Here is a 12,704-nt window from a genome sequence, read left to right on the forward strand (position 1 = left end):
ATTTTGGTAACAGAGAAAGTGACTGTTTTTTTGTTTCTCTGCGAATAAAAAGCGTCATCTGTTTTTGTGATCTGATAGATGGTACTTTTTCAATTATGTCGGATTTTAAGATAGGAGCTCAGTTGTCTTGTTGAGCGGAACTGTGTTTTCTTTCTTTCCTTCCGATTCATTTGATTATTTTCCAATATCACAAATTGTCCGATAATTTCATTGAACAGATACTTATTATTTTAAATATGCTTAGCAAATATGAGCAGGATACTAGTCACAAAGTGAATGTGTGACATGGTATTTCGGCTGGTAGCGTAATTACAGCATTGAAAATTCTTGGGCTAAGCAACTTTTCGTGCTTAATAGCAGCTCTATGAAATTGGGCTAATAATATTTCATTGCAAACAAGGCGAACATGTAAGCTACAATGTACAATGCTTCACCTATGTCGTTTTGATTGATTAAAAAACAGCAAAAGAACAACTATATTAAGCTAAACTGTACCACCACTTTATTTCATATTGATTGATACACAATATTGCAATTGTAATTAAGAGACGCAAGCAGTACAATTTTTTAGCAACGCACCCAGATTCTTTCATTCCCTTCCTCTTTTCCCCCGAGAGGACACGTTATAATAGAAAAAAAACAAGACGTGAATATATCGTGGCAACATCCCGTCTTGTGTTTAGAACCTCCGTGAGTGGCCAGCCATGAGAAGCCACTGCCTGTGGTGTGCCACCCGAAACCAGTCTCGCCTCGTCACTGGACACCTCTTATCGTTTCCCCGACTCTTCCCCGAGCAAAAACACTATCGAAAGACCCACTCGTAGGCCAAGAACAGGGCTCTTGTGGCGATCGCAAGTGGACACAGAAAACCCTAGGAATCGCCGGGCAATCCTTCTGCACGGCTATTAAATTTGATTGGTTTGGAACCAGAAATACACGAGTGGGTCATTATCAGGTCATTTGTCCCAAAAGATACAGTGTGGAGAGCTCTCGTCCGCGGATCTTGTTCCAAAATCAAGAAAATGAAAAAATAAAATTGATTAATTTTCTTTTCTGCGTCGAGTTGTTATTCTTGAAACGAATCCGACATGCCGATCGCAGACATTTTTTTCTTGTTAAGAGTTTTCTCCGAGGTGATCATGTAGTTTGTTGGTGCGCAAGTTTGAAAGAGACGTTCATGGCATATTTAGGTGTAAGGTAACATGTTTTTTTAGTACTAGAAAGTTAGTGGAAAACTATCTGCCAAGTTTTGTTGGCCAGAGTTGAGAGTTGTATATGTAAATGAAATTTAGAAAGACTACCAAGGTCGAAACGTCAGGCCATTAACTATTTTTTGCATTTAATTGAAAGAACGACGTACACAATGGTGGAATTTCCCCCCCCGAAATTGTCACCTTGCAGAATGCACCGGCAATCAATAAAATTCACAATGCTTGATGAATAAATGACATTATTAACCAGCACACAGCAGTAACAATAACATGGTTGCCTAGCATTTTTTATTAAAAGGTCATTTAGGAAATCGGTTAGTCAAAAGAGAGGGGTGTGTGTTTTTGTTTCTGTTCAAGTGAATCGAATGCGGTCTGAACTGTCCGGCTGGCTGTGGTTCGCCTGCCTGCTGTAATACTGAAAAATAATAATACTCTGTGCCTTGCTATTTGGTTCCTTTGATTGGTTCCGCTAGATTGAATGCAAAAGTAAATGCTTGGGCATGCTCCGCCGAACACCGGGCTAAACGAGCCAGTGCAAATGGACACACATGGCTGGCAAAGCAATGCTTTTCATTAATATATTAGCGATATGGCATGGACTTGTCATCCTTTTGAAGAATAAGGGTGTCAGGCAGCCCTTATCCATGGGTAATAGCTTATGCTTTGGAAATAATTCCCTTGGTTGGTCATGCATTACTGCGATGGTTGGTTGGAGGGGGGGGGGGGAAGGTGGCTCGCAATACCCTGGACTGATGACGGCAACAACCAAAACCGAATGAAGACAGATGATGTTGCTGTAAAAGGATTGGTGGCCATATTGCGATTAATCACCACACGTGACTAATAGTGCAGGACGGTCACCGCCGACCAACGTCAGCGGGCTGCGGCTTAGGGGTGGGGGGGGGGGGGAATATGCATATTCTTACATCGGGGGTAGTGGCTTGGAGAGAAAGTGGTTATGCACTGTGTAGCGTAACGGATAGAATCACAAGACTATTATGCAAATTACTACATGTACAACTCTCTCTCCCCTCTCTACTCTCCCTTGATAGGAGTTTGTGTATAATGAAAGGCTGCTAGTGCTATAAGATGCCTATCATTTGCAATTAACCAGTGTGGCTTTTTTTTTGCGAGGGTCGTGTTACTACAGTCTTCTGTATGTCCATGTATTTATGTTTGATTTGATCACCGTTCTGTTATTTAGCTGTATTTCTCTTTTGCCCATTGTGGTCGGGCTGTATTATTGTGTCGAGTAGTGAATACATAATTCTGTTTTTTTTTTTTTCAGATGAAACATATTAAAATAAAAATTTGTTAGTATAAATTATGCAAAAATCAGGTGGTTTTTTCCCCCCTTTTTTCAGTAATAAAATAAAGACATTTTTAGGCATGGGGATTGGAGGAAACTCTTAGATGAGGGGGGAAAACCCACACAGTCAGACAGTGACTGAAAACTCAATTAACAGAACGATTTGATATTTTTCTTTGTGTGAGCTCCAAACAAATTGTGCCTCTCCTGCTACATGTTCAATACTTTTACAAATTTAATTGTTTCAAAGTATTTTGTTGTACATGTGGATTGCTTCAATGGAATAAGAAGAAAAAAAAGGGGAAAATATACAGAAACAGGACACCCCAAAACTAAGAAGTGAAACAAATCTCTGTCAAACGTAGTTACTATGGATAAAATGAATTACAATTGGCATATGAGTTGAACTTGCCTACTTGCTCACGTACATCATATCCTGGCACTCTATTGTACCCTCTTCCCATGGGACATAATACATCAACTATCGCTTTTTGTCCTGCAGTCTACTATGTATATCAAAAAAGAAGAAAGAAATTGCAGTTTAATAGCCCCTTCTTAAATTCAAAATCTTTCCGGTTTAATTGGATTTGAGAAAGAAGCTTTACAATAGTGTTGATGAAATTGGAGACCCCAAAGGAAAATAATGAGCAAAAGAGAAAGGCTCCCTTAAGCCATTCAAGCCTGAAGATCTCTTTGTGTGCCATTGAAACAGCGTTTTTTGCTGTCATTTTTTTAAAAGGAGGGGGAATTTTTTAAGATCAATGTAGATATTTGTGTCTTTCTTTCCCTTAACGATAAATACTGTTCCATTCAGACTCAACCTTTTAGGCCCTGAATAATTTCTGCTGACAATGATGAAATTCCCCCGGGGTGGGGAGGTCTCTAGTATTACCATCTGTGTCGAGAGAGAGAGAAAGAGACGAGAGAAAGAAAGGTGATCGCCTTCGGGTACCCACTCCAATATTTGGTCAAATTTTTTAATCTGTGGATAGCGAGATAAAGATTTTTTTCTTCTCTTGAACACATACACAAAAAAATACTCCCGTCGAGTCTTAGTCTTTAGGCACTGGACGCTAATGGTAATTACTCAAAATAACTTTTGCCACAAATACTTACTTGTTAATGAGCAATGGAGAGCTGTTGATAGTATAAAACATAATGAGAAACGACTCCCTCTTGAAGTAGTTTTGAGAAAGAGGTAATTTGTTACTCAAAATATTAAAAGACTTATTATTATGCATCTGAAATTACACAAAGTTGTGCAACACGGGTGTTTTTTCTTTCATAATTCTCTTACAACATCGATCACCGATTTAGTCCAAATTTTCAAGTATTTGTTATTTCATGCATATGGAATACACCAAGTGAGAACACTGGTCTTTGACAATTATCAAATGTGCCCAGTGCCTTTAAAAGGAGCATGCTAGCTGCGGTAGTTGGTTACTCATTTCAACCTCTATCCCAGTTGTCAACGTCTCAGTCCTACTCTCAGTTTACTGAGTGACATGAAGCTCTAGAGGTCAGTTCACTCTTGTGTGGTTTTGTCATCTCTCTCCAAGTCCCCATCGCTCTCTCCATCCCGCTTTCTTTTAAAACATGTATGGACTGCCAAAGCAAATGGCGCTTAGGCCGGACTGAGAATCTGGGGAAAAACTACACATGCCACCCTTGGGGACTGAAGTGAAAACTTGCCATTAGTGGATGGGTAAAGCAAGCCAGGGATGGAAAGATTGATCAACCTACCGTGTTGATTGATCGCTCATCGTTGTGCTCTACTTACCTTTTTTTCTTTCTTTGGCTTCACTTTTTCTTCTTTTCTTGCTTCGTCCTCTCCCTCCTCCCCCATGTCTTTCTCTCGGCTTTCGTTTCCTTTGCCGGGATAATTACCGCCGTTTCATGCACACGGAGTTGACCTGGGATCATGCCTGGTTTCATACATGTAATAGTTGTTGTCAACACTCCTGCTGAGATTGGTTTCAGGTCTAAGATAAATTTTGGTTTGGTGAATGCATTCGCCCAGATTTCTTTTAAAGGGGTGTAGTAAAGACAACAGTGCGTTCAAATCGCTGAACACAAAATATGAAATGCTGTATCTGTGTGGGGTTTGCACGGATCATGCTAAATTGTTCTTTTAAGCGGGTTTCAGGTCTGATACTTCGCAGAGGCAATGAAGGCAATTGCCTTTTATTTTAGGTCTAAAATAATTTCGGTCAGTGAATGCATTCGCCCAGATTTTTTTTAGAGGTACAAATGTATGAGTACAGACAACAATGTGTTCAAATCACTGATCGAGAATGTTGAAATGTCGTACCGGTATCTGATGTTTTTTTTAAAGATGAGAATATGTTGCAGGTCTGGAATTACACTGAGGTCATGGCCTCTGTTGCCCCTGGTGTTGGCCTTGGTGCCCCTTCAACATGTTCCCATAGATTTGAAAGATTTCCAATCGGAGTACCCTTTGCAAAATGAAAGTGGCCTTGCCCTCTTTAAGATGAAATGCCAGGTCTGATATTACACTGCGGAAGGTTTCAAGTGAAGAAATTATTTCTTCCCATTTTATAATTTGTTCATGCTCTTTTTTCTATCCTTGCAGACAGAAATCGCTAAGCGACTCAACGCTATTTGTGTGCAAATCATCCCATTCTTATCACAGGAGGTAAGCTACATGCATATTTTACTTATTGTAACCTTATATTGGTTTAAAGCATCTAGTGCAGTTGACCTGGGTGGGTCTGTCATGAGATTGCATAAAGAATTTGAGATAAATTACCTCCAGAGACAAACTATTAAAAGTAAATCACATTTAACAGTACTATGAAGATTGCTAAAATTGCACTAGTTATTCATTTATTTATTTGAACATAATAGTGTGTATTTTATCCTTAATAATAACTCATTTAGTTAAACAACAACAGTGTTAAAGTAATATTGCCTTTCACTTAAAGAATGATTGATGCCAAGTTGACACAATAGTTTCCATATGTTTGACAATTTATACTAATTATTTATAGCATTAATGAGGGGGTATAAAATAGACTGCAAGTCAAACTGTTGTAGTCCTACTACTTAACAGATTAGACTGCAGTAATCAACAATTTGTAAAGCCTCTTTTCAGCCATGGTACTTTGCACTGCACTTCACATATAGCCTTGTATCTCATTGCAGCACCAGCAGCAAGTTGCCGCAGCAGTTGAACGGGCGAAGCAGGTCACCATGACAGAACTCAACGCCATTATTGGGGTGAGCATGACATATACTCTTGAAATAGTCTGTCCCTCTGGACAAACTTAACAAACTACCTCGTTAAACAGTGGTGGAGTTTTTATTGTGAAGTTGACAGACCAGTCAAAACCTGACAGACTGTGGTGTTTTGAAGGGTCCCCAAGTGTTGTCCACAGTGTACAGACCAGACAATACCTGACAGACTGTGGTGTTTTGAAGGGTGCCCAAATGTTGTACACAGTGTACAGACCAGACAAAACCTGACAGACTGTGGTGTTTTGAAGGGTCCCCAAGTGTTGTCCACAGTGTACAGACCAGACAATACCTGACAGACTGTGGTGTTTTGAAGGGTGCCCAAATGTTGTACACAGTGTACAGACCAGACAATACCTGACAGACTGTGGTGTTTTGAAGGGTGCCCAAATGTTGTACACAGTGTACAGACCAGACAAAACCTGACAGACTGTGGTGTTTTGAAGGGTGCCCAAATGTTGTACACAGTGTACAGACCAGACAATACCTGACAGACTGTGGTGTTTTGAAGGGTGCCCAAATGTTGTACACAGTGTACAGACCAGACAAAACCTGACAGACTGTGGTGTTTTGAAGGGTACCCAAGTGTTATACACAGTGTAATGATTATGGTAATACAGTAAATTCGTTGAGCATGCCTGTGGCCAGAAGTTCGAAGCAGCCCAGCCGGCCATGCTGCAGTCTAACTTGCCCTCCTTCAACTTCTCTACCTCGACTCTCTCTTTGGGTTGCAGGCAGTATTGAGTCTCACTCACACCACACTTCAATAGGACTACATACTTACATCATACACAGCTTTGGCTAATGTCCTATCTCAAAAAACATCAATCACTCAAAATACTTAAGTACAGAACATTTCAAGTCGGGTATTAGAATGTTTTTCTGAAAAACCCTTCGCGGAGCACATGAGTTCCTTACGCAGACCGTAACAATTCCCAGTGGTACAAACTTTTGTGAGGCGACCTGCCAAAACGTGAAAGTTTTTTGCCAACTGCGATATATAGCTCAAACATGAGGAAAAGGTTTAGTGACAGACTTTCCTTCCTACACTAACAAAGGTAGGCCAGGGTACACGTCGCTCTAATTGAGATATTTCCGGCAAATTTCCAGACATCTAGACTGAAAACGGAAACTTAAATGCAACTTGTCAATCTGTAGGCCTAATACTTCATGCATGCTACGTGTATGTACGTATATGTGTGTTCATTACATGTATGCTTTGAGGAAACATTTATATTGAGTATATTTTCCTGTTCATTTTTTAAATGTTTGAATGTTATTTTGAGGAAAAATTAACACTTAACTTATTTGTCAGGGTTTTTTTTTCATTGTTTTTGAAATGTTATTTTGAGGAAAATATAACAGAGTTGATTTTCCGATTCATAAAAAAAAAAATGTTTTAAATGTTATTTTGAGGAAAAATAAACATATAATATTTCCCTGTTTTTTATCAAGGTTGTTCATTTCTTTTCTCAAAGAAGAGGCTTCTTCTGGCCAGTATGACATGATGTCAATATTAAATTCTAGGGATTTTAGGTCAATTAAAGAGAAATTTTGTGCAAGTCACTTTCATCATTATGTGAAGCAAACACTATAGCAATCTAACCACTGAACCAGATGAAATGATGTCAACAATAAATCACAATTTGATGACATCACTCACAAAGACCTAATTTTTGTAGTTGACAAAAACTGAATGTCTAGTTAAAATTGTTTCTTTGATTCACAGGAAGAGTTGAATTTTTTTAAAGAGAAAAAAAAACACCATAAAGGTTTCATAGTCTCTTTAGAAATTAGTTGAGCTACTCAGTATTCGCTGACTCACACACATTGATCCGTAACTCTATACAAGAGCAGTCGCTATTCCAACTATTTTAGTGTTGATTACAACATTTCCGAGTACACTTGTACCGTGACATTTTCTCGCTCATTGTTTCTGCCCTCGAGTTGTAAAGCTCGTAGGGATCGCCCAAGTGACTCGCTCTGTCAAAATAAAAAAAGAGCGAGCGAAGAGCCTCGCAAAATAGAGCAACGAAGTCATGTTTTCGCAGCGTTATATGTCTGTTTGTCACAGCTTCGCCCCAGAGGTTGATTCGGAGGGAATAGGGGAGCAAAGCAAGAGAAAGAGAGAGAGCAGTTATTTAAAAAAAAAAATATGTACATCTTTTCAGTCAAAGTGCAGCCTATTTAGTTTAAATGCGTACTCAAAGAGTTCTTCTGGCAATAAAAAGATATGCATAAATACCGCAGACAGTTTCGCTATTCCTGTTGGTTGAGAGCGCGTCACGTGGGTGTGTATAAACCTTTGTTTATGCTTGATTTTTCAAAATCATCATCCCTCCAATTTCTCTGAAATGCTTATAAATATATGCTCCTTCAACTGCAGGTCTGTATGCTTCGTTTTTGAACGGGCAAGGGCACTAAGGCATTTTCACTTTAGTAAAGGGCACCCTATGAAGAAATTGTAAAATTCTACTGGAGCTTTTCAAGGGCTCTTAGGGGGCATGGAGGCAATCGCCTTGCCTCTGTGAAGTTTAAGTTGGAGAGAAGCCATTGATGGAATGACTTTGCCTGAGAAATACCTACACAGCTTATCGTCGTGATAGTCTTACATGTACCTAGATGTGTAACTCTCATCAAAAAACAAACAACAAACATGGCTGCCGTCATATCTCCAATCCTTTGCACTCTCTAGTCATACCACACCAGTAAACCACACCGTCACCTCAACACACGTTTTGTACACGTCCTGTATATCCAGTGCTTTTATTCCCAGTTGCCCATGTAAATATAATGCTGGTCTTGTTTGTACAGACTGCCATCTGCAGTCTTTGTGACAGTCATGAGTCTGCGCGGGAACTCGGTTTTAACTGCTGCAGCGACCACTCTCTCTTTCCCTGCTGTGCTAAAAAGCGGCTTCACTGGTCCCCTGAGTGAAACTTACATAGCTTTAACCATGGTGTGGGTTCAGCACACAATAAGCAATTCCTCTGGTATTTTAGCATTGGCAACAAAAGGTGGTTTTTATCAATGACCCATTTAAGAGAAAACCATTATAGAAAAATTTGAAGCTGCATGCTTTCTTGGTGAAAGACTAAAACACTAAAAAGCACAACAAAGTTAGACTTGCCAGAATAAGGGTACAAGCCAAAATACCACATCACATGCACCATTTCTCACTGGTTTCCTACTAATTTGTTTGCTATTAAGCAGAAAATTTGTAAGCAAAAATGTCTGCTTAAGCAGCTCTAGGGAATTGGGCATTGACCGGACTGGCCAGGATTCAAACTCGACCTTCTGTAAATAAAATAAATTTAAATTGATGCTGGACCTGGACATCATGGAATGAAAACAAACTTAGCGGCCTATATCAAAAATTGTTCCTTTAAACAGAATTAGACAGAATTGACACTGCCCTACTTAAATGGAAAGTTGAATCAAATTCAACCCAATAGGATGTTATTGTTGTTAGTATTAGAGACAAGTTGGCACCTCCAATGAAGCGCTTATTTCTTCCCGCTTTACATTTAGGTCAAGTGTAACAGTTTGTTTGGTTAACTAGAAAATCTGAAAGCCACCGACTGTAAACTTTGTGTTGAATTTTTCTATAAATCTGAAAGTCTGCCGACCGTAAAGTTTGTGTGTATTGTTGGATAAAATGATTTGATTGATCACTGTGTTAGGGGGACAGATAGTTTTGGGCTCTGGTTGATGGATGATTCGGTTGATCGAGTGTTTTAAAAACACAAAAGTTTCAATATGAACCCACGGGCAATGCTTCCCAAAAGATTCACGCCGGAATGTTAATTGAAATATATTCAAGAGTTTGGAAAGGGATGCAGACAGAATCTGTTGCACAGCCTTTCAAAAAAATACAATGAGTTCGGTTATGTGTTTTTTTTTATGACGTCTGCTTTTGCCACATTGTGACTGTTAATATCTACACAGACTCTCAAATACATCATCATGGGAATCTTTGTTCAATCTTGCACAAAGGCTGTGCAACAGATTTAAAAGAAATATATCTTCGGCCGACACAGAATGACATTTTGTGTTTTTGTAAAAATGTCTGCTTTTGTCACCATGTATCATGTCATTTATTTCCTTCAAAGCCTCTCAATGAAACAAATTTAAATTGTGCGTAGCCTTTGAAAATAAAATATATCTTCGGCCGATACTTAAACGACAAATTGTAAGTTTGTAATAGCCTGCTTTTGTCACCATGTACATGTATAATGTCATATCTACACAGACTCTGTAGTACATGATGGCAACAAAATGTTCAATCTTGCACAACCTTTTGAAAAGGAAAAGAGTTTTGGACGACACTGAATGACTGACAATCTCTCAAACGAACAAACACATTGACATTGTAACAATTTATGCCTTCACGTTCCATTCTTTGTATTTTTGTCAAGAAAAATAGTGTTTGATGTGCCTTTGTTTTAACCTTATTTGAAGCATATTCTAATTTATTTTGTTCTGTTTCTTTCTCAGCAACAGTCGGCATTTCCACATTTTTCCGTAAGTATTAACTTCCTTATATTTTTACCCAGAAGAAAGAACCTCGTAAAAAAATGTTTTAAAAATTTCAAACAAACATTCAAAAATAGAAAGACCTTCCTGAAAAGTTTGTACAGTTGCTGTAACAAAACCCTGAACAACAGTCCAAATCATTTAAAGGAACACGTTGCCTTAGATTGGACCAGTTGGTCTATTAAAAGCATTTGTAACTGTTTGTTTATAAAATTAAATATGGCCAGAAACACGTAGAATACAATGATCCACACAAATTTGCCCTCAAAATTGCATGGTTTTCCTTTCCTCGGCCATTTACATGTATGGCTGACCGAGTTAGTTGACAAGGTAAAAGGAAAACCGTGCAATCTCGAGGCATGTCTGTATTGATCATTGTACTCTACTTTTACAACATCTTTCCAATCATATGCATTTTTTAACAAACGGTTACAAATGCTTTTCAAAGACCAACTCGACCGATCCAAGGCATTGTACGTGTTCCTTTAAACATGTAGCTCAAAGTTTGAAATCCCCTCCCCAGAACACCCTACAAAGCTCTGCTGAAGCCCCTCCCCCCTTCCCCAGTATACTGCATATCATTGGTACCCTTCTACATATCCCAGCCCCTTTATCTTGTCCCAGTGCCTTGCTACACCCCCCTCTGCAATGTACTGATTTTCCCCTTCCTGTTTACCCCATTACCAAAGTTGGTCTTTATGTCTGGTGCTGTGCCAACTGTCTCATGGCATATCTATCATGTTGAGTCGGGGGACTATTCAGTTTCTTATTCAGCTCTTACTATAAACTGTACAATATTGAGCTAGAAGTTTGGGAAACCTGTACTAATCCGCATGTTTGCATTAACATTGAATTGATACCATTGGAATGGACACAAATTATTTCAATTATTAGTGACAAAGTTCTTAGGGCTGGTGGTAGTTTAAAAAAAACCATTGTTAACTAGTCTGAAGACTCGCTGATTGTAGGAAGGTCTACTACTGCCAGTCCTACAGAGAAACCCTGTTTCTTTGTTCTAAATCAAAACGGGGCCACCTTTATTTTGGTGAAGTTTTTACTGCACGGGTTGGATGGTGGTCTATTGAAAACTAGAGAATGGAAAACGAATTCAATGATGTATTAACCCTTTTCAAGTTCTGTTTCTGTATTACCATTATTATTTTGTATAAGTTTCTAAAAAAATGCATGATTTATAATTTGGTAGAATACTATGCCTTTTTTAATTTGACTCAACCCTCAGATAATCTGTCTTGTGAATGCGATTGAACCGCAAAATTTAATGAGTCTGTTTGTAAATAAGGCAATTGTGAGTGAAATTTGCATGATGTCTGGTGTTCTGACTTGCCTTGTCACTATACTTAATGCTCTAAATTTGATATCCTCGGACCGTTGCTCAGACTAAAAAAATACTTTTTGCTGGATTTACATCATGTTGTCAGGGGGTGTGTTTCAACATAGACCTTTTCGCAATTACTGGGGCGCGCGTAAAGCTTGGAATTAGGTGCATTGTGGTCTACCTGGTGATCAAATTTGATCCATATCCATCCCACAATGCACCCCATTAAACAGTCTGCGCGTGCGCAATGGTATTTGCGAAAAGGTCTTTAGTTGCCCTGAGATCAGCAAACGCTGATATATCCTTGTTGCTTAAAGGCAGGGGTACTATTGGTAATTGTCAAAGACCAGTATCCACACATGGTGTGTCTAAAGTTCACATGCATAAAATAAAAAACCTTCAAAAATGTTTACCTGATTTGAGATTTTAGCACATTACATGTAGGTGGCAGTAGACTCCCAGGTAATTTCCATTGCTTACGTAGTTCTGAGCATGCACGTAATTCTGAGAACAATGAATTTACCTAATAAGTATGCTGCCACCTTATACGTATTTGCTCGGTTAGTTTACCCTAAAGAGGTCCAATGCAAACACGGCTATAGAGGTCGTTCACACGCCGTACTAAAGTTGGTCTAAGTCCACTTAGACCGGTTCGGGTTCAACTTTTGTGCGTGTGAACGCAAATAAAGTTAGACCGGATCGGGTTTAAACCCCAAAACTTAAACCATCCAGCGAGGCGGTCTAAGTCTAAACCGGTTCGGGTTTATCTTTTAACACTGCGTGTGGACAGAATGACATCCGGTTTTAACTCACAACGGACGACCCATTGTGTGGTTCAATGCACACGCCCGGGACCCGGAGTATTTGTATACGGTTTCTGTTGCCTCTGATGCTGAAAAGCACCGAGTATTTATATTACTTTCTTGCCGCTTACCGAGTTGGCGAAACCCTCTCGATCGGTGTATGCAGTTTAACACAGGCCCACGCCCATGATTTATTAAATTCTGAAACAAAATTATATTTTCCAAGCTTTTTTTGTTGAGTGTCCTACAATAAA

The 12,704-nt window shown here is 39.1% G+C and overlaps 1 protein-coding gene across 1 annotated transcript in view; it reads left to right on the top strand.

Moving 5' to 3' along the window:
- The window catches only part of LOC139942351 (transducin-like enhancer protein 4), a 78,897-nt gene that overhangs the window by 15,096 nt on the left and 51,097 nt on the right, over positions 1 to 12,704 (top strand). The window contains exons 5-7 of the mRNA XM_071939192.1: positions 5,114 to 5,176; positions 5,668 to 5,760; positions 10,273 to 10,299. Of these exons, the coding sequence (XP_071795293.1) occupies positions 5,114 to 5,176; positions 5,668 to 5,760; positions 10,273 to 10,299 (183 nt within the window). The remainder of the gene's footprint in view (positions 1 to 5,113; positions 5,177 to 5,667; positions 5,761 to 10,272; positions 10,300 to 12,704) is intronic.

Source organism: Asterias amurensis, chromosome 9 (assembly GCF_032118995.1).
Source record: "Asterias amurensis chromosome 9, ASM3211899v1".
Taxonomy (NCBI): domain Eukaryota; kingdom Metazoa; phylum Echinodermata; class Asteroidea; order Forcipulatida; family Asteriidae; genus Asterias; species Asterias amurensis.